The sequence below is a fragment of the Lathyrus oleraceus genome, chromosome 7, assembly GCF_024323335.1.
Source record: "Lathyrus oleraceus cultivar Zhongwan6 chromosome 7, CAAS_Psat_ZW6_1.0, whole genome shotgun sequence".
NCBI classification, from domain to species: domain Eukaryota; kingdom Viridiplantae; phylum Streptophyta; class Magnoliopsida; order Fabales; family Fabaceae; genus Lathyrus; species Lathyrus oleraceus.
Window position 1 is genome coordinate 125493055 of NC_066585.1, and position 22758 is coordinate 125515812.

The 22758-nt window shown below is 36.6% G+C and overlaps 1 protein-coding gene across 1 annotated transcript; it reads right to left on the bottom strand.

Annotated features, from left to right (window-relative positions):
- Window positions 1-11931: 11931 nt before the first annotated feature.
- Window positions 11932-13774, bottom strand: LOC127102390 (uncharacterized). Its single transcript, XM_051039761.1, has 5 exons — window positions 13090-13774; window positions 12842-13010; window positions 12638-12707; window positions 12470-12560; window positions 11932-12149 (listed from the first exon to the last, which is right to left on the bottom strand). The coding sequence occupies exons 1-5, from the start codon at window positions 13772-13774 to the stop codon at window positions 11932-11934; spliced, it is 1233 nt and encodes a 410-aa protein (XP_050895718.1).
- Window positions 13775-22758: the final 8984 nt, after the last annotated feature.

A 22758-nucleotide genomic window follows, 5' to 3' on the forward strand; every position in this document is an offset into this window, starting at 1 on the left:
AGATGAGAACTGTATGCTTCTTGTGAAGAAGCTTGGTAAGTTTTTTATTAAAAATAAAAATTCCTCTTATCCTAAAAAGAATAAACATTTCAGGAAAAAGGAAGCATCCACATCAATGCAAGACGTCACTTGTTATGAATGTGGACAGCAAGGTCACATAAAGCCGGATTGCCCGAAACTTGCAAAGAAATGAGGATTCAAAGGCAAGAAGGAATTCAAAAACAAAAAGGCTTATGTTGCTTGGAACGATAATGAGATCAGTTCATCTTCGGAATCGGAAAGCGATGAATGTGCGAACATGGCTCTTATGGCTTCACATCAATCCGATGAAGAAATCGATGAGGTATGCTTGAAGACAACTTCGAATCAATGGTATCTTGATATCGGTTGTTCAAAGCATATGACGGGCGATGTCAACAAATTTTCACATCTATCTTTAAAGGCCAAAGGATATGTTTCATACGGTGATGACACTAAAGGAAAGATCCTTGGAGTAGGAACCATTGGAGCACCTCCTTTTACCATCATCAAAGATGTCCTTTATGTTGAAGGCCTAAAGCACAACCTTCTTAGCATAAGTCAATTGTGTGACAAAGGGTTCCGAATCAACTTCACAAAGGATGAATGTGTGATAGAACATGAAGTCACCCATGACATTTTGCTAAAAGGTAAAAGGGTTAATAATATTTTTATGACTTCATTTGATGATTCTTCCTTGAAGGTAAAATTCTTAATGACCAACAACAACGAGGCTTGGCTATGGCATAAAAGATTCGCTCACATACACATGGAGCACATGAACAAGTTGATAAAGCATGATCTAGTTGTTGGTCTTCCAAAGATTAAGTTCATCAAGGATAAGCTTTGTGACGCATGTCAAAAGGGAAAGCAAACCAAGACAACTTTCAAATCCAAGAATGTTGTATCTTCGTCTAAGCCACTTCAACTCTTGCACATGGATCTCTTCGGTCCATCAAGAACGAAAAGCTTCGGAGGTAATGTTTATGCTTTAGTGATTGTTGATGATTTATCTAGATATACGTGGACATTGTTTCTAGTGCAGAAAAGCGATGCTTTCAAGGCTTTCAAAAAGTATGCGAAACAAATTCAAAACGAGAAGTCCCTCACAATAACCTCCATAAGAAGTGACCACGGTGGAGAATTTCAAAACACATTCTTTGAAGAATTTTGCGAAGAGCATGGAATTTCCCACAACTTCTCCGCACCACGAACACCACAACAAAACGGTGTTGTAGAGAGAAAGAATAGATCTCTGGTGGAGCTCGCAAGAATAATGCTCAGTGACTCCAACCTCCCTAAATATTTTTGGGCGGACGCAGTTAGCACAACATGCTTTGTAAGCAACCGTGTCAACATTCGGCCGATTCTCAAAAAGACTCCGTATGAGCTATTCAAAGGAAGGAAGCCCAATATATCTTTCTTTCACATTTTTGGGTGCAAATGTTTTGTCCTCAACAATGGTAAGGAAAACCTTGGTAAGTTCGATGAGAAATCCGACGAAGGTATCTTCCTTGGCTACTCCCTATCTAGTAAGGCTTTTAGAATTTTCAATAAAAGAACTCTTTCTATTCAAGAATCAATGCATGTATCTTTCGATGAAACTAACCCCTCAAAAGAGGATAACATTATTGTTGATGATGATGATGATATAATAGATATGTCACAACAACAAAAGGAAGGTCCAAATGATCAACCTATACCACAAGGAAATGAATCACCAATCATTGAAGAACATCATGATCTACCGAAAGAATGGAGAACTCATAGAGATCACCCGATCGATAAAGTTATTGGTGATATTAGCCAAGGCGTTGCAACACGACTAAATCTCAAGGATGCTTGTCTCAACATGGCTTTTGTATCTCAAATAGAACCAACCAAAGTCGATGAAGCCTTAGGCGACGATCAATGGATAGTAGCAATGCAAGAAGAACTCAACCAATTCGAAAGGAATCAAGTTTGGAGTCTTGTACCAAGACCGAACAACAAGCACATCATAGGAACAAGATGGGTGTTCAAGAACAAACTTGATGAGAATGGGATCATAGTTCATAACAAAGCAAGATTGGTCGCACAAGGATACAACCAAGAGGAAGGAATTGATTTTGATGAGACGTTCGCTCCGGTAGCAAGGTTAGAAGCAATTCGATTATTACTTGCTTATGTTTGTTCTATGAATTTTCAATTGTTTCAGATGGATGTCAAAAGCGCTTTCCTAAATGGCTATATCAATGAAGAAGTCTACGTCAAACAACCTCCGGGTTTTGAAGACTTCAAGAATCCCTCACATGTTTACAAGTTGAAGAAAGCAATATACGGCTTAAAGCAAGCACCAAGAGCGTGGTATGACCGTCTCAGAAACTTTCTATGTGAAAAGGGATGTGTAAAAGGAAAGTTTAACAAGACTTTGTTCATAAAGAAGATCAAGGGTAACACCTTATTGGCTCAAGTCTATGTCGACGACATCATCTTCGGCTCAACAAACAAAGATCTTTGCGAAGAGTTTTCAATTATGATGCAAGGAGAATTCGAGATGTCCATGATGGGAAAATTGAACTATTTTCTTGGACTACAAATCAAGCAAACAAAGGATGGCATCTTCATCAACCAATCCAATTATTGCAAGGAATTATTAAAAAGATTCGATATGGATAGTTGCAAAGTGATGTCTACTCCTATGGGATCCGGAACGTACGTTGATCAAGATGAATCTAGAGTTTCAATAGATATCACAAAATATCGAGGTATGATTGGTTCATTACTATATTTGACGGCAAGCCGTCCTGACATTGTGTTTAGTGTATGCTTGTGTGCACGCTTTCAAGCAAATCCGAAGGAATCGCATCTCGCCGTCGTGAAGAGGATTATGAAATATCTCAAAGGAACAACGAACGTCGGACTATGGTATCCAAAAGGTAGTATATGCTCCTTGATTGGTTATTCTGACGCTGACTATGCAGGATGTAAGACCGATAGAAAAATCACAAGTGGTACTTGTCACATTCTCGGGAATGCACTAGTGTCGTGGGCATGCAAGAAGCAAGCATGTGTCGCACTTAGCACGGCCGAAGCAGAGTACATTGCAGCAGGCAGTTGTTGTGCATAAATTTTATGGCTTAAGCAACAACTTCGGGATTTTGGTGTAGATCTCGGTTGCATTCCTCTTCGATGCGATAACACAAGTGCCATCAACATCACAAAGAACCCGGTCATGCATTCAAGGACAAAGCACATAGATATCCGACATCATTTCCTTCGAGATCACGTGCTCAACGGAGATGTAGATGTTACGTTCGTGGATACACATAACCAACTTGCCGACATATTCACAAAACCATTGGCTAAAGAGCAATTTTTCAAGATTCGCCGATAACTTGGAATTTTGAGCGAAACGGGTCTCTAATTTTTTTCATCAAATATTCATGGTACATCATTAAGAATTAAAGGTATGTAATTTTTATATTTTTTCGACTTCGGGAAGTCACACTTTTTTGGTGATTTTTATTGAAAATGTGAGTTTTCTCGATTTTACGTAGAGTTAAATTATTTTTTAAATGTTGGTACTATGATCAATAGTTGCCTTAATATGTGTTTAAACATGTCAAAGTGAAAAAATTTACTTTTCCCTCACCATTTTTTCTATAAACACTTACTGTTTTTTTGCATGTTTGGCATAAGTAACCGGTTACCCTTGGGTAAGTAACCGGTTACCACTGTTCGAATTCTTTTTTATTTTTCGTGTTTTACTTGCGTAACCGGTTACCTGCGGGGTAGTAACCGGTTACCGCTGAATAGTCAAAAAAATGTTTTCACTTGTTGCTCCTTATGTTTGATTGACCAAACACTTCTCTATTTTCCTTGGAACTCAACAACTTCATCTTCCACCTTCCTCCTTCAATGTCACCATAAACCCTTCTTGGAAAATTAACACCCACTCACTCAAAATCTTAAATCAATCTCATATAAATCAAACCCACACTCTCTATATCAACATCCTACCATCTTCATCTCTTAATCCAAGCTTAATTTTCGAATTCCCCTTTCCAACCCTAACTTTCAAAACCAAAATCATGGCTCCTCCCAAGAAGAACACAGGAAAGAAACCCATGGGTGAAAGTTCTCAAGCCAATGAATTGAGGGAAGAAATTATGGATGATAGCAACATGCAACCTTCAAAGGCTAAGAAATCCAAATCTGATGTTGGTAGAAGGGAATTGATGAAGCCAAGATATGTGAAGTTCTCTGCTTTTCCAGCTAATAGTTTCAATTTTGAGGAGCTTCTGACAGCATCTGGTGTTAAAGACTTGGTCTCTGAGGTAGGCTTGATTTATCCTGAAATGGTTAAAACCTTTTATCGCAATATTAACTTTACTCAGGATGAATTTGGTGACTTATATATGGAATATGTTGTTAACAATACTGAGATATCTATTGGGTTAGAAGATATTGCTAAATATTTAGGAATTCCAAATGAGGGAGACGAATTCCGTATCGGATATCGTCCATCAAGTGATAAATGGAACCATTTTGATGCTTTGAACTATTTTGTTGAGATTTCTCGTGGAACTCATGATGATTTAATTGGTAGACAATCTCAATCATCCCGTGTTATCAAGTATGCTAAATCCTTGACTGTTAGTGACCGGATGTTGCACTATGTTTTAGCATACATTTTGGTGCCTCGACACTCAAATCATTCTCAAGTGACCGAGTTTGATATGTTTTTGCTTAAAGCCTTGAAAATGGGATGGAATATAAATTGGTCTTACTTGTTCTTTTATCATTTGAGACATCAACTTGGTCTCGCCGGAGGGCTGCCCTATGCTTTCTTTGTCTCCAAATTATTGGCTTATTGTAATGTGCCTCTTGCTAATGAAGAATGTATTGAGATGGATGAACAACTGTGTGAGATCAACAAGACCATAATCACTAAGAATATCGGAATTGTTCTTGCTCCGGATGGCATTTATAGATATAGAGATGAATTGGATGTTGCTGCCCTGGAAGGAGGATATTCCTTGGAATCTCTTCATCATGAGATGATGGCTATGAAATTGCAAATGAACTCCAATCATCATCAAGCAATGCGTGGGATTAACAAACTTCTCAAGCTTTACCGCTCTAAATCATCCTTTGAAGAAGAAGAAGATGTGGAGATGGAAGAGGGTTCCGGAAGTGATTAAGTGTTTTTGGTCTTGCTTATGTTTTTATGTCATATCTATGTTATAGTTTTTATGTGTTATACTTCTATTTATCTGGAACAATATCATGTTTTATGTGTTGGTTATCATTGGTGTGAATGAATGCCTTTTATGTTTGTGCATGTATGACTGTTTTTTTTTATCAAGTCTTTTCCCAACCTTTTTGCTAATGACAAAGGGGGAGAAGAATTGCTAGTTGTCTTTTGTTTCTCTAACATTTTGTAGGAAAGATACACTTTTCCAAAGCTTTGCTCATATTTCAAAAGAAATGGGGGGCACTTGCATAGGGGGAGATATCCTTGGTTTAGAGAAACAAGTATAGAATCAACTTTCAAGTAGTGAGTTGTCATCATCAAAAAGGGGGAGATTGTGAAGTCATGGATCCTTGATGATTTTGATGATTACAATATCTCTCAACAATTCTCATGTGACAAGATCAAAAATTTGTCAAAGACTTGAAGTGAATTGAAGTGGAGTAAAGTTTCAAGTGAAGTATATCAATTCAAAGGATCAAGTATCATCATTGGTATATCCTAAACTTTCACTAATATGATATACAAGTGTTCAAACCTTTACTCCATAATGTCTTGGTTCATGTAGAAAAACTAGAATGACTTGCATCATTTTTTCACATTCTGCAAAATTCTGTTTTTCAAATTTAAGCTTCAGTAACCGGTTACCCTTGGGTAAGTAACCGGTTACCACTGCTATTTTTCAAATATTTTTTACGTTGGAAGCTTCAGTAACCGGTTACCCTTGGGTAAGTAACCGGTTACCACTGATGATTTTTGACAAATTGATGCATTTCTTCATTCAAATATTTTATTTGCATTCTTTTGAATCATGGCATCTTTTCATTCATCATACTCTTTCACAAATGTGTTTGTAGCAATATATAAACATCATTACTCATTTTTTACAAACACCTCCTTTCTTGCAAAAACTTTCAAATAAATCACTCTTATAAAAAACTCAGATTTTTATCAAGTGTCCAAAAACTTTCTTAAAGTATTCTTTGCATTAAACCTTCATATACATTGAAAAGAATACATATCATTCGGTTTGAACACTTATATATTATTCATTGAGTGAATATTTATCCAAGGAGAAGATCAATCAAGAGAAGATTGATAGTACTACACTTTATTCAAATCATCAAAGAAGATTTATTTCTGTTTGACTTGTGATCCAGAATTGTTGGACACAAGGGTTGGTGTTGCAAGAGGATTGTTCTTGCACACTTGATTATCTATAGGTTAGATAGTAAGCATCACCATTGGTGTGAGTAGGCTGTACAATAATTCTAACTATAGTGAAATCTCTTTCGAGTCGAAAGGGGAGTGGATGTACCTTCGGAGTGTGAAGGGAACCACTATAAATTCCGGTGTCTTTTTTACTTTCCGCAATTTATTTTTCCGCACTTAAACGAAAAATAACCAAGAATCGGAAACAAGATCGAAGAATTTTTAACCACTTAATTCACCCCCCCCCCCTCTTAGGCGTATTTTCAACTTACAAAGCTTTCGTTATAATATTCATGACGGTGATGGCATTGTAAACATCAGATAGATGGTTGTAAGCATCCTTGCAAGTATGTGCGCATGCCGCAATGACATGGGAGCAAGGAATATGGAAGGCTTGGAACTTGCCACAGTCATACCAACTTTTGTTTAGTCTGACAACATAAGATAAATTTGGCCTCCCCTCATTGTGGTCCATTGTTTCCTATACACTGAAATTTTGCATATGACGGTCAAAGATTGTAACCGCGTGTGTGTCAAGTTTGATAGTTTCCTCTTTCATCACTTTCAAACAGCATTCACTGAATAATTGACCTGACATTAACATTGTATTTCATCTTTCGCCTATGGTTGCGAAGGTCGATGTCAACCTAAAATAGGTTATTCTGACCAATGTGGTTATTGGTAGATTTTTAATGCTTTTGAAGACGTCGTTCATGCATTCCACAAGGTTTGTTGTCATGTGGTCTCATCGACATCCTCTGTCAAATGCCTTTGTCCACTACTCTAATTGTATGTTATTCACCCACCTTCATGCATCTACATTTGACAATCTAATTTTGTCATGGTATACTTTGTTGGAGATTAATATATAATTCAATAGAGTTGCAACCAGAATATTCGTGACTAATAAACATATATTCAACATCTTCATCGGCTCGCACATTTAGCTGGTAAAGTTTATATTGATTGTTTTCGAAATAAATTGGATTTTGTTACATGATTTGTGCCACATGACAAGATCCTAGATAGGTTTCTATTCGTTTTTTCAAATGCAAGAAATTTGAATTTCTCTTGATTGTAAATCGTATAGTTTCGGTGTTTCAAAAACTAAACTCGTATACATCACACTCATATATCTCACTGTTGCAGTGAGCATTAATAATATATGCGGGTGCAGATGACATAGTATGATAATGAAGTTGTGTAGGTTTGACAATGAAGTTGTGTTGGTTTGAGTAAGAGTATGAATTTGTGTTGATATGAGTAAGAGTATTAATAGAAGAATGCGACATGACCATGCATGCAAGACCTAGCGTCAATCCATTTGGCGCCTGCTTTGAAATTGTGTATGTAGGCGTCATTCCATTTGGAACTTTAACCCCTGATAAACCTCGGAGAATGGCATCTACGAAAAGTTAACGACCAATGAAACTTTAACCCTTGGCAAAGCTTCGCCAGATCTGAGTGTTGAAAATGGAAGCATCGACAAGATCATGTCTTAACTGTCATTGTGATGCCAACCGAAGAAAAACCAACTCGTAATTATATGGTTTGATACATATCGGTTGGATTTGAGTTCCTCGTCGAGGATATGTACCTATACGAACCACGTCATGTAACTTACAAACAAGAAAGTTCAACATCTAACCCCCAACAACATTGTCAGACCAAATACTCACAACTCCCTACCCATCAAAATTTTCGGCCCACAAACAGACAAACCTATGACCTTAACATGTGAAACACCCAACCACAATACTAAGAGCATACTTCGTATCACCACTAACAAGAAGATCATCATCGAGACACCCAACATAGCTATGCGCCAAACACATCACCCTACCATAGCCGCCTTAGTCAAAACACTCACCGATCATTTAACACCAACCATCCCTCCTCCTATTATAGTCAAAAAGCCCAAACATCACAAAACCAAAATATGCAACAACCATATGGCTACCAAACACCACAACAATCATTTCAACCTTTCTTCGACGCATCATTCACACCAATGTCGCCCTTTAATCATCCTGGTCGTCCTCCAATAACTCAAACACAGTCCAACTACTCTAGCATGGGTCACAGACTCAGTTATGGCGGTAGCGATTCATTGCATACACAGGACTACGCGGATTTGTCTGAATATCTTAGGCAATCTCCTGCAGGTGATGGTGATGTTCCTAGGCCCTCAAATTCTAAAACACCTAGGGTGAATCATCAACGTGGGTTAGGGCCATGCGTTCAGGTAGCTAGGGGATGTGGTATCGGAGGTCGGTTAGGTCATCCTGATCAACGACATTGGTCTTTTTTGTATTCGTATGTAAACGCATATTAATATTAATAATGATTGATCCGATTTCGACTTTTATCTAAAATATACATTGTTTTTTTAAAAAAATACACAACACACATAGGCGTCAGACCAATTGGCGCATCCTCTTAAACCTAACACGCATACACCAATTGGATTGGCAGCACTATGTGCATAAGTCAATCCAATTGACGCCACATCTTTAACTTAGAGAGCAAGCGCCAATTCATCTGGCACCGGTTCTTCAAAGTGAGGTAATTTAAGAATTAATCTAAAAAGTTGGTTATTTTGAGATTTTTTTTTAAAAATGGGGTTATTTGAAAGTAAAACACTTTTGGTACACGTATTTATTTATATAATATATTTATTTTAAAATGAAGGTAAAATTTTTTTTAAGAACATAAGAAACGGATGAAAAAATTTAGTTTTAAAAAGAAATAAAGAAGTTATAGTTTTATTATAAAAAGAATTGAAATAAATTATAGAATATATTATAGAATGATTCGGTCAAAAGATAAATTATACATTAATTAGATTTCATTTATAAATTATTTAATTAATTAAATAATTTGGTATGGGTTCAAATATGAGTGGATGTCAGGATGGTCCATTTGAGAATAATGAGAACCCTAATTGGCCATCACACTATATATAGGTTATGGTATCCAATATACCGTACATAAGTAAATTATTTCTTCTCTCCATCTGAAGAGAATTCGAGGCATAAGGAGTACTCGTCGAGGAAGAATCACAAAAGCCGTCAATTTTTGGGTTTTAGGATTATCGTCTAAGGGGATTTTCTCAATGGATCCAGGTATTCTATAATCAATTTATCGATCCTTTAATTTTATACATGCTTGATCTGCTCGCCTAAATTATATATTATAATTTCTTGAGTATGTATGTTTTGATTAATCGTTATTAATCTTATTCCAACAAATGATATCCGAGCCTTTTGAAAATTGCCATAATCAATAGATCTAGGAACAAAATTATATGTAATTGACAATTCTATTATCGTATCGGTGCCTTTAAATTTTTTGTACCTAGCTATATATATTAACAGATGTGTAAGCATGTTTATGTCTGAATTGAATCCAATTTTATTATATCAAATCAAAAGAGATAATCTGGAATTTCGGTGAGTCAATATATGCTTTTCATCATGTTATTATTATATTTGAGTTTCTCTCCATGCTTTATTTTGAAACACACATATTTTTCAGTTGGCAATTTCTATTGATTTGAAACCTGATGCTTAAAATCAGTAAAGGAGATTCAACGTGAATATCAATTTTGGTTAATTATATTAATTTTTTTATATCAATTTGATGCTTGATGCTTGAAAATTTATTTTGGTTATTTATATCAATTTTTTATTTATTATATTTACATAGATTAAACACAATCAAATGTTTTTTTTAACACCCTTCGAGTACAACCGATTTGTTATACCAGTATGTACATGATATAAATACAACTACTAAGCAATCAGGTAAACATACAATTTTGACATTACATTTGCTGGTAATGTTTATGTGAATTTTAAAGACCTTCTTGAAATTCTAGTATGCAGATATAAGATGTCTTACGAGATGTCGAGACACTGATATCTGATTAATAACAAGATAACTTACATATAGAGGAACATAAAGTAACATAACACACAAAGTTGTTAACTCAGTTCGATGTACAACGACACCTACATCTGGGGGCTACCAAGTCAAGGAGGAAATCCACTAAATAGTATTAGTTTGTAGACCTTCTGCAGACTATCTCTAAGTTACAATTTACACCCTAATCACTACCTGTGCTTAACTTCTACCTAAGACACTCCTAGGTGTGAGACCCTTATCACCTCACTTTCAATCACAACAGTGATACTTCAAACTGTTATAAGAAATTCAGAAGTCACATTTTACAAATACACAATCACTTAATGCTTAAAAGCTTATGAGTGCTCGTCAATCCTTACAACTAGTTAACACATTCCTACTCATATATCAAGATGATATTTGAGAGGCTCACAAACAACTCGTACACTCAAACCCTAATACCACACAACTATCTTCTTTTCTTTGTTTTTCAATTAGATTTTGAGACATTTTATATATAGTCATAGAATGAACTAGATTTGGGTCTTGTACACGAAGTGAACCAGCTGCACAACATTAGGTTATCAATCAAATATTTCCTAAAATGTCTCAACATTTAGAAAACTGAATTTGTTAACATCAATCAGAATCTCTGATTCCTCAATCACGAACATCACAAGGGATTTACTAAATATTCTTAGGATATTCTGAAATCAATTAAACAATCAAACGTTACCAAGAGTAAACTTATTTCAGACAAGATGTCAAATCCATATGTTAGGACATTTTGTTCAACATGTTGCAGATAAGTTAGTTTTACCAAAATTGTTGTCAATCTGAAATACAAGGAATTAACCATCGCCCCCTTTGGCAAATTTTGGCTAAAACAACCAAGTACACCTCACACACTTGCACCACAGTCCAGGATAACAACATAGGATTGGAAAAACAGATCAATATCAAACACACGTATTACAAGGGTACTCAAGCAATCACACCAGTCAGAGTCAATACTCCCCCTATTTCACATAACCAGGACTCCCCGTCAAGGGTTCCTCCATATCAAACACGACATGTTTTACATCACATATCAAAGGTATATGCAGCAGGACAAAACATCAAAACCATCACTCAAACCACTTCCTTAGTCAAGGTGATGTCAAAACATCAAGTTTGATAACACAGCATAGTAACCTAGAAAGTGCCATACCTGCATCTCCTTTCTCCTTAAGCACAACTAGGTAGTAATTGAGGTTAGTGGTTAATGGTTAACACACATAGACAATACTCCCCCTTTTTAGCCATAATCTGACAAATGTGAGCATCTAACCAAAAACAGATAAAACCATATTCAAAAAGTTAATGATCACACACAATGGGGCACCTAAGGGTGCAAAATATCCTGGTCACAGACCATAAAACAAAATAAAAAACAAAACAAAACAAGATTGCAATCATATATCTTCCTGACTATCTGAGTCAGTTATTACATATTTTTCTCCTTCATCTTCTTTCTCTTCATTAACATCATCCTCACCAGCATAGTCTTCACCATTAGTTCATTCATTACCATCACCACCTCGTACAACTTCCTTCTTCTCTTCTTCCATCATAGCCTTCATTAATGTCTCAAGTTTAATCTTTGTTATAGTGTTAGATATGATGGAACCCTCCAGCTCTTTACAAGTTTCCTTCAGCTGAGCAATGACACTCTTCTTGGAGGTGGCAGGGCCAGGTGCCTGAGAGGATGTCATAACAATGTCTGGGACATGTATTCCTGCAAAGAGTTTGTAGTGGAGTCATAAGGGAGAATCCTTTTTCTTCACACTATAAATAAGCAACAAAATACCAAGATGTTGATTTAGGATGATTCCACAGATGAGGGATGGAAAGTAGATGGGCATTTTTACAGCAGTAGAGAAGGCTTATTTCAACACTTGTTGAAAGATGTGTATTTTCCAAAGTTAAACGCTCTTTTTGTACCAACGACATAAATAAATTTCCCAAAATTAGTAGAGATTGTTGAGGTATGATCAGTGGATACCCATTTGGCAGTCCCAATTCTATTTAGGATGGCATATTTTACACTCAACTTACCAGAAGGCAACTTCCCTTTATTCGGCCAATGTCTAACCTGCTTGGCAGTGATTTCTTTGCTAACCTGATCATCAGTAACTTCCAGCTTAACCTGAGGTACATTTGTTTTTCCTATAAATTTATTGATCACATTTGGGAGAATATTACAACATTTCCTCTCACACATACCTTTCCATAGTCGGCACTCTTCGTATCATCACATCCATCAGTGATACTCACCACAAACTCCTTTACTAAGCTTTCATAGAAAGTCCAAAGTGTGTGATAGTCTTCATCAACCCAGCAACTTCTATCAGTTCCATGACCTCCTTACACTTAAAGGAATCCTTCCCCAATTCCCTTTCCATGGCTACCCTCATCTGAATGACATACTTCCACCTTTCTGCATTCTTCACATAATGTAACGATGCATTGTCTAGTGGAGCTTTGGGCATAGTATCACGAGGCTTCTTGTTAGCAGATCTTTTTATAGGGGTGATATCCCGGACATCCTTTTCAACATTCAAACTCGGATTCACTAGAAGAGACAACTTTCCTCTTTCTAGTAGGGGTAACAACTTTACTCCATGATCAAGTAGGACCAACATGAGATTTTCTTGTGGAGCTTCTAGAAGGAGTACCTTTCAAACCACTAGCCTTTCTCTTCTCTTCCATGGAGGGAGAATCTTCAAATGCAACTATATTTCCTTTAGGTCTCTGTAGTCTCTTAGTAGTACTAGGAGGAACAATATTTGTAAGGGGTTCTTCATCAGAAGATAGTCCTTCAACATTGGTAACAAAATCAACTTTATTTTTACTTATTCTCTCACGAGCAGCATGTTCAGGAACACTTTCCTCAGCTTTTTCACTAAATTCGTTGTCATAGCTTGGTTCTTTTGCCAAAGATGTTTGAACATTTGGAAAAACATCTGAGTTTACTTCCTTCAAAACAGATGCAACAAACTTCCTAAGTTCCTTATCAATTGCACTTCTTTCTACTTCCGTGGGATTTTCGGTGTCGTCAACATGCATACTAGGGTTTCTTAATTCAGACCCTTTAGACCTAGATTCTTCTTCAATAACATTTTTATCTTTACTGAGGATTATAGGTTCGGAGGACTTACCAGAAGTCTTAACATTTTTTGACACATAAGGTGTAGCTTTCTTCTGAGGAGGAGGATGAACCATGGATAGATGGGAAACATTCAAGACCAGTTCTTCCAAGTTGATCATTTGAAATAGTTTATTTGCACTAGACGTTGGGGAGGAAGATCCACTAGTTTCAGCTGGGACATACATGTGAGTGGGTGAAGATTGTTGAGTCATGTTAGTTGACACTTGAAGCAAATGGAATAGGGAAAGGTTTATATATATATATATATATATATATATATATATATATATATATATATATATATATATATATATATATATATAGAGAGAGAGAGAGAGAGAGAGAGAGAGAGAGCACAAATGTCTGGAAGAGAATGAGGCGTTTGAGTGGAAAGGGTAGTGTAGTTTTGTCCAAAAGGATACACAATGAGGTAGGGGTTTAGGTAAGCGTGTCCAATGTAATTATGAGAGATATGCTCTTGTCTGACACACTTAATTAGTTGTAATTGCTATAATGCTCATTAACACAAATCCCAAGTTTTCCTCTTAACTTTTCAAATTGACTTGCATCCAAGGTTTTGGTAAAAATATCTCCAAGTTGATTCTCCATGCTAACATGCTCAAGTGTTATGACTTTGTCTTCAACAAGTTCTCTAATAAAATTATGCCTGATGTCAATGTGTTTAGTTTTATTGTGCTGAATAGGATTTTTTGAGATATTAATAGCACTCAAGTTGTCACAGAATAATGTCATGACATCTTGTGTGGCATTGTATTCTATTAACATTTGTTTCATCCATATTAGTTGAAAGTAGTTGCTGCCTGTTGCTATGTACTCAACTTCAATAGTGGATAGGGATACACAATTTTGTTTCTTACTGAACCATGAAATCAAATTGTTTCCCAAGAAGGAACATCCTCCAGAGGTACTCTTCCTATCATTAACACTACCAACCCAATCAACATCACAATATCCTACTAACATAGAATTTGAATCATGTGGGTACAATATTCCATACTCACTTGTGCCATTCACATACTTTAGAATCCTTTTTACTTGATTGATGTGACTCACTTTGGGTTTTGCTTGATACCTAGCACACACACCAACAACAAAAGTTATATCTAGTCTGCTTGATGTAAGGTATAGAAGGATGTCAATCATGTTTCTATATAATCTCTGGTCAACACTTAAGCCTTTTTCATATTTGGATAACTTTAAGTGAGTAGGTGCAGGAGTTATTTTGTGACTAGCATTCTCTAATCCAAATTTCTTCACAATAGTCTTAGCATATTTACTTTGACACAAAAAGATTGAGTCTTCCATCTGTTTGACTTGGAGCCCAAGGAAGTATGTTAGTTCTTCTACCAAACACATTTCAAACTCAAATTGCATTTGCTTGACAAAATGTTGGACCATCTTATCTGATATCCCTCCAAACACAATGTCATCCACATAGATCTGAGCTATCATAATTTTTCCATCATTTTCTTTGACAAAGAGAGTTTTATCAATTCCTCCCTTTCTATATCCATGATTGGTGAGAAACTCAGTCAACCTTTCATACCAAACTCTTGGGTCTTGTTTTAAATCATACAATGCCTTCTTTAATTTGTACACATGATTTGGGAATGTAGGATCAATAAACCCTTTTGGATGTTCAGCATACACATCTTCATTTAAATAACCAGTTAAGAAGACACTTTTAACATCCATTTGGAACAATTTGAACTTTAAAAGACATGTCATTCCAAGTAATAATCTAATAGACTCCAAGCGAGCAACTGGAGCAAAGGTTTCATCAAAGTCTACTCCTTCTATTTGGGTGTATCCTCAAGCAACAAGTCTGGCTTTGTTTCTAGTAACAACCCCTTGCTCATCAGACTTGTTCTTATACAACCATCTAGTGCCAATAACATTTGTTCCTACGGGTCTTGGAACCAAATCCCACACCTCATTTCTTTTGAACTGACCAAGTTCATCTTGCATAACATTAATGCATAACTCATCAGTCAAGGTTTCCTTGATATTCTTGGGTTCAAATTTAGACACAAAATAGGAATTTGACACAACTTCCCTTGATCTGGTGATTACTCCTTCATTTAGATTTCCTATAATAAGCTCATTAGGATGATCTTTCTGAATTATGATGGAAGGCCCTTTGTTAGTTGAATCATTCTTTGTAGGTTAAGTATTAGCATTTGTATCTGCAACATCTTTTGGAACATCATTCATTGATGTTTCAACATGATCTGTGACATAAACTTCGTTAGTTAAGTCCTCCACTACAATGATTATGGATTCCATCATTACCTTGATTCTGGAGTTGAAGACTCTGTATGCTCTGCTGTTTGTAGAGTACCCTAGAAAAATCCCCTCGCCACTTTTAGGATCTATTTTTCTCCTCTGCTCACGATCTTCCATAATATAACATTTACTTCCAAATACATGGAAATATTTCACAACTGGCTTTCTTCCTTTCCATAGTTCATACAATGTGGCAGATGTGCCAGATCTGATAATCACTCTATTAAGAATATAACAGGCAGTGTTCATGCCTTCATCCCAAAAATGATATGGTAGTTTCTTAGCATGAAGCATGACCATGGCACATTCTTGAATGGTTCTATTTTTACGCTCAATCACACTATTCTGTTATGGGGTGATGGGTAAAGAGAACTCGTGAATAATTCCTTCAGAGGTGCATAATTCCTCAAACTTGTTATTCTCAAATTCCTTTCCATGGTCACTTCTGATCCTGACAATGCCACAATCCTTCTCTCTTTGAATTTTTTGACAGAGTTCTTTAAACACTTCTAACACTTCTAACTTTTCTTTTATGAAGTTCACCCATGTGAACCTAGAGAAGTCGTCCACAACAACATAGGCATACCTCTTTCCTCCTAGACTTTCAGCATGCATAGATCTCATTAAGTCCGTATGAAGTAGCTCCAGAATTTTTGAGGTGGTCAGATGTTGAAGCTTCTTGTGGGACATTTTTGTTTGCTTCCCAATTTGACATTCACCATAAATTCTTCCTTCATTAATTTTCAGTTTGGGAATTCCTCTGACTGCTTCTTTTGACATAACCTTCTTCATACCTTTCAGATGTAAGTGATCAGGCTTTTGATGCCATAACTTAGTCTCTTCCTCTTTTGGCATTAGGCAAGTGGAGAGACAATTTGTTTCTTTAGGAGTCCACATATAACAGTTATCTTTTTATTTGGCTCCCTTCATGATAGCTTCATCCTTCTCATTTTTTACCATACATTCAGATTTATTGAAGTTTAATTTGAGACCTTGGTCATAGAGTTGGCTAATACTTATAAGATTAGTAGTCAGTCATTTAACAAATAGAACATCATCTAGACTAAGCAATCATGTATAGTCCAGCTTTCAATTCCCCTTTATTTCTCCTTTTGATCCATCTCCAAATGTGACACAACTAGTGGAATATGACTTAATATTCACCAAAAATTTCTTGACACCAGTCATGTGCCTAGAGCAACCACTATAAAAATACCAGTCCTCTCTAGAAAATGCTCTGAGGGAGGTGTGAGCTATGAGTCCTGACATATAATTTTTTGGGAATCCATCTTTTCTTTGGCTTCACCATGGTTTGCTTTCTTCTAAGTTATGAAGCAGGTTTAGGATAGCCATACAATTTGTAATAATAAGGTTTTATATGACCAAACTTCCCACAACGATGACACTTCCATATTTGGGTCTTGCTTCCTGAGTAAACCTCTTGATACCCTTGTTGATGTTGGGACATTTGATTTGACATATGTCATTCATGTTATCTTTTAGGTGGAACAAAGTTCATTACATGCCCTTTTCTTGTGTTCATTACTCCTTGATTGTAGACCTTGAACATTTCCAACATTCTTACTAGTTTGAAGAATTTCATCCAGTACATCAGAATTATTGTTAAGCATTTTTACAAATTTAGTCATATTGTCAATTTTTGAATTGAGCAGTACAACTTCCTCCTTCATATCAGAAATGGTAGAAAGATGTTCCACTTTCTCTTCATGTAGTTGAGCAATAGTTTTCTTTTGATCTTCTCCCAATTTACACACTTCTTCACTTCTGAGGCACAATTCCTTGTAAGATTCAACAAGTTCTTAAAGTTAGTTCCTCACAATCAGAGTCTTCATCAGAGTCACAAATTCTAGTCAGGGCAGTAACCTGTTTGGTAGGTTCTATTTCAGGATTACTTTCAGAATCATCTTTTGACCAAGAGACACACAAACCCTTCTTTTATTTCTTAAGAAATATGGAGCACTCATCCCTTATATGACCAAACCCTTCACATCCATGGCATTGTATTCCTTTTCCTTGGTTAGTCTTTTCTTCAGTTTTGGGCCTTCTACTAAAATCCTGATTTTTTGTGATGTCTAATGACTTGTTCTTGACATTAGTTATTGTCTTCTAGTCCATCTTCTTCATCACTTTGTTGAATTGTCTCCCAAGTAAAACAATAGCATTAGATATCCCTTCATATGTATCCAGGTCACATTCATCTTTGAGGTCTTCAATATTAGACATAAAGGTTATACTTTTCTTCTTTTCTGACTTTTCACAGATCCCTAACTCAAAGGTTTGAAGAGATCCCATAAGTTCATCAACTTTCATGTTGTTGATATCTTGAGCCTTCAATGGTAGTAACCTTCATGTCAAATCTCTTTGGAAGAGACCTGAGGATTTTTCTGACCAACTTGGTGTCGCATCCTGCGAAAAATCAACCGGCGAGACTCAAATAAAAACACACACAGAGCCGCCACTGCGCGTTATTTATCCCAAGATAGGGAAAGGAAACGCTCAGAGAAACCTGGAAAGGAAATGGTCTTGCGACCAAAGAGAAAGGGTAAGGGAGTCGGTTACGCAAGGGGAAGGTATTAGCACCCCTCACGTCCTAGGTACTCCTAGGGATCCACGTTCTAAAATAAAGAATAGGTTGCTAAAACATCACACACACACACAAGGGAACGCAGGTGGGGTTAAGAGGAACGAGCTCGATAAGGCATCGCACCTTATGCCTACATATCTTGTCTGGAACAAGAATCAGAGCCACTGTAGTTCGGCTTACGCACGCCAAACAACAGACAAACAATCAAACAGATGGCAAACATGGAGCCCGACAACCACTGGATGGAATTACGTCGGCATCCGAACCAAAACACACTCAAATGGGCAAACATGGAGCCCGACAGCCAATCCTGGGCTTACGTCAGCATCCGAACCCAAACAATCAATCAGATAACATACACAAAAAAGAAAAAAAGTTTGCCCGGAGAGGTCTCGCACGACCCCCTGCCTACATACCTCGTCTGGAACGAGGATCAGGGCGATGTAGTTCCCCTGAAAGGGACTAAATTGCTAACCAGAAACCGGGGAAAGACACACAACTAGGGAGCTGAGACTCGAGCCTAATGTTGTCATGCATCGTTAACCCTAAGTTCGGTTTTCTATCCTACTTGCATAAGCAAACTAACCTAACCAGGAAAGAAGCTAGCACACAAGCATACAATCATATATCAACATTAAATGAGAACAGGTATCTCAAACAAACATGTCAATCAGATATCCACATAGCACCCACTATAACCAAACAAGGGGCTCAATCAATCAGGTTTGACTGCCTAAGCAATCGTCTGTACAGGCTGTGTTTGCTCTTAACCTTGCCATTACGAGGCTAAGGTGAAGCAGATGATGGGTGAAGTGAGGATCAGACCTCACAGCTCTTATCCCTAACCAGGGAGAGCTGACAAATGAGCATGGGTCCAGAATAGGGGAACCCTTCTATACTCGATGACTCTGACACGACAGATCTTGGGCTTTTGATCTCAATGCTACAACCATGTAATGGGAGCAAGGAGAAGACTCACTGAATAGTGGGGGACAGGTTGCTTGTCCCTACCTTCCACCAATTGCCTTCTTTGAAGGACTTTTCCTGCTTGGGCTTGAAAAATAAACATACACAAGCATTGCCTCTTAAGGAGGACTTCAGACAATTTGCCCGGCCCGGTAACAGCCGGGTCTCCAGACTACATGAAGTAAGAAGGTTATACCTCAAATGCAAGTTGCTTAAGCAAAGCAAAGCAATAGTTCACAAGGAACTGAGCAACTAAAGTACCTGGAAACAATCAAACTCAATCAGTAATCAATCAGACAAACTATACAGCAAACAATCAAACAGTTTAAACAATACAACACAAAGCAAGCTCAAGGCTTAAGCCCAAGCTCCAACACCTACAAAACAATGTTATGTTAGTGTACAAACATCCACAACATCAATTAAAATCAACTTGTATCATTCTCCATGTACATTATGCTTTTGATCCTGAAAAACCAAGCAAACATTAGCAACTAGACCACTAGGCCAAGCCTAGGGTCCAAAAGCAAGAAAAAAGTTAAAACAGCAAGGTATACACCATCCAACATCAAATTAACATCAAACAAGATCAAACATCATTGGTCTCATGTTTATATCATCCATCATGCTCAATTCATGCACAAAACAATCCATATGAGGTCAAATGAACCACCAAGCATACAAACAGAAGTATTGCATTCAAATCCATACCAAAATAAATCCAAAAATTCTCAAATTAATTACACCTAAACAGGGGATAATCAAGGTCTACCATGTCAAATTTGAGCTCAATTGGGAAAATGGAACCATGTCAATGAAAATCAACAAAACAGACACAATTACATGCTTCAATTCACACCATCAATGCATACATCTACTTCAAAAATTAATATCTCATTGAAAACTAAAAAGAAATGGATGAGACCAAAACAGGGAGGTCCTATCATGTGTCTATTTCATGCATATCAAATTTCATGGCCATACAATACAATATGAGGATTTCCCAATCAATCTACCAACATGTATCACATGAGCTTGCAATTTCAACAACCAGAAATGAAAAATCAAGATTAAATTGAAAATACAGTGAAAAATCCTACAAAAATTCATCAAGCATCCTAACATGTCAACAAGTCATCATGCAAAATTTCAGCCAATTCCAACATGCATTGGTCATCCAATTAAATTCAACAAGTTGACATCAAGAGGTGTGACACAAATTGTCACACCTAAGTTCCAGAATTTGCTGCTCTCTAACCAGGTATCAAAAATTCATGAAATTTACATATAAATAATCCTCAATGAGTCAAGAACCACCACAAAAATTTTCAGCCATTTATTTTATGATATGAGTATTTCATGATCATATTGCCAAAATGTATCAAAATGTGACATACATTAGAAAAGCCTATGCCAAATAAAATATTTGCCAAGCACAACTTTGACCAATAGGTCAAAAAAATTCTACACTCAACAAGGAAACCATAGAAAAAATTTCCAGATTTTTTTGATTTTTTTACTATTTTTAATGAATTTTTTAATGTCCTAACATATTTTTTAGAATTTTTTGTGAATTAATTTTAATTAATTAAAATGAAATTCAGTTTGGTAATCAGCTCATGGCGCCGGCGGGAAACAGATTATTTCAAATATTTGAATGGGAAACAAGATCAAACGCCTGCATATCATCGTCTTCTACCAAGAAATTTCCAGAAAATTAAAAAACACGAAGAACATTGAAACTCAAAAGAAATGGACAAATAGATAATCAATGGACTCGTCTTCTCAAGCACATTCCAAATATCCATTCAATTTTTCCTAAAAACTCCTAAATCGAACAGATCGAACAAGTTAGGGTTTATGTTCATACTTTCAAACTCAGATTTCGCGCGCTACAGGCAATCATTCACAAAACCAAACACATATCCATGATCTACATAGCAAGGCCTTTCATACGCATATAATCATTGAGCAATTAGTGCAATTCGATTTTCACTCAAACCTGGTGTGCAGTACGTGTTCTAGTTGTTCCCTGCGCCAATTAACTCCAAACAGCTGTTGTATAGTGATGAGGAAGGTGATAGGCGTGTGCAGCTTCAAGTGATGTTGCTTCTAAAGTCTTTAATTCGAAATTGCCATGGATGAGATGATGATGAACAGCCACGGTGCAGTGATCTTTGGATGATGAATCATGAAAACAGATGGAGTAGAGGTTTAGGTGAGTTCAGATCAAAAACAATTTCGAAAAAAGGTTGAGAAATGGTGAAGAATTCTTGATTTGAAGATGTTGAGTTCTTGATGATTTTTGAGAGAATTGGAGAGTTTCTAGATCCAACTTTGGGAAATGCAATTTTTTGTTATGATTAGGCAATGATTTAGATTATATATGTTGGCTTAATTGTAGCTTAATCCATCACTAATCATGTTAATTAGCAATTTGGCATAGTTCATGAAAGTGTAATTTTGCAAATGAAGGGTAAAATGGTCAATTCCTTTAGACAGCTCATGCCACCTCAGTGACAGCACATACACCTTCTAAATATCATATGTGAACTGTAGAAACTTGTTTCATGCTCATTGGTTGCTCCATTCTCAAATTCACCATGTGTATGCATTTGGTCCATTTTTGTCATTTCCATTTTTCAAGACAAAATCCAAATTAAAAGCCTTATGCATGAAATGAAAATTCAAACACATTCTAAATACCATTCCTGAGGTGTTGGAAAAAGTCCCATTCAAAAATTCCAATTATTTTGACATTTGGACAATTTTGCCCCTGGTCCAATTCAGCTGTCCAGTTGAAAAGTGACTTTTTGCCTTGGCCATTTTTGAACAAATCCAATGATGTACCCTCAAAGTACATGTCAAATGGAGTTTGTGCATATAAAGAACTTGCAATTTGGACAAAGTATGTGGTAGTTACGGCCTCCTGATTACGGGTCTTTTCTGAAATTCAATGAGCCATATCTTGCAAACCATACATTGGATTTTCAAGTTCTTGGACTTTTTGGAAAGGTGAGAACAAGATCTACATCTGTCATGTTGAACAATTTTTCATTTGAAGCTTCCTTGGACTTCTGTTTTTGAGGTCAAAAAACTTTCCATTTTCGGAAACTTCAGTTACAAGTCACTTGCTATTTTTGGCAGTTTTTGTCCTGACTTGATTTTCTTCATTCTTAAGCTTTGAGATGTCATTTAACACTTGTTCCAACCCGAATGAAGTGTCTTCAACTCATTTCCACCTCCCAATTAACCAGATCATGTACAGTTGACCACAGTTGACTTTTCATCTGATAGATGAATTTGGCAATGCACAGA

What these genes read in the sequence shown, in the direction of transcription:
- LOC127102390 (XM_051039761.1), bottom strand. Translation starts at nt 13,774, where the DNA reads ATGACTCAACAATCTTCACCCACTCACATGTATGTCCCAGCTGAAACT. An exon ending in AAAGGCTAGTGGTTTGAAAG is followed by an intron (nt 13,011 to 13,089) that starts GTACTCCTTCTA and finishes TACCCCTACTAG; the next exon opens with AAAGAGGAAAGTTGTCTCTT. An exon ending in TAAAGGGAAGTTGCCTTCTG is followed by an intron (nt 12,150 to 12,469) that starts GTAAGTTGAGTG and finishes AACTCTTTGCAG; the next exon opens with GAATACATGTCCCAGACATT.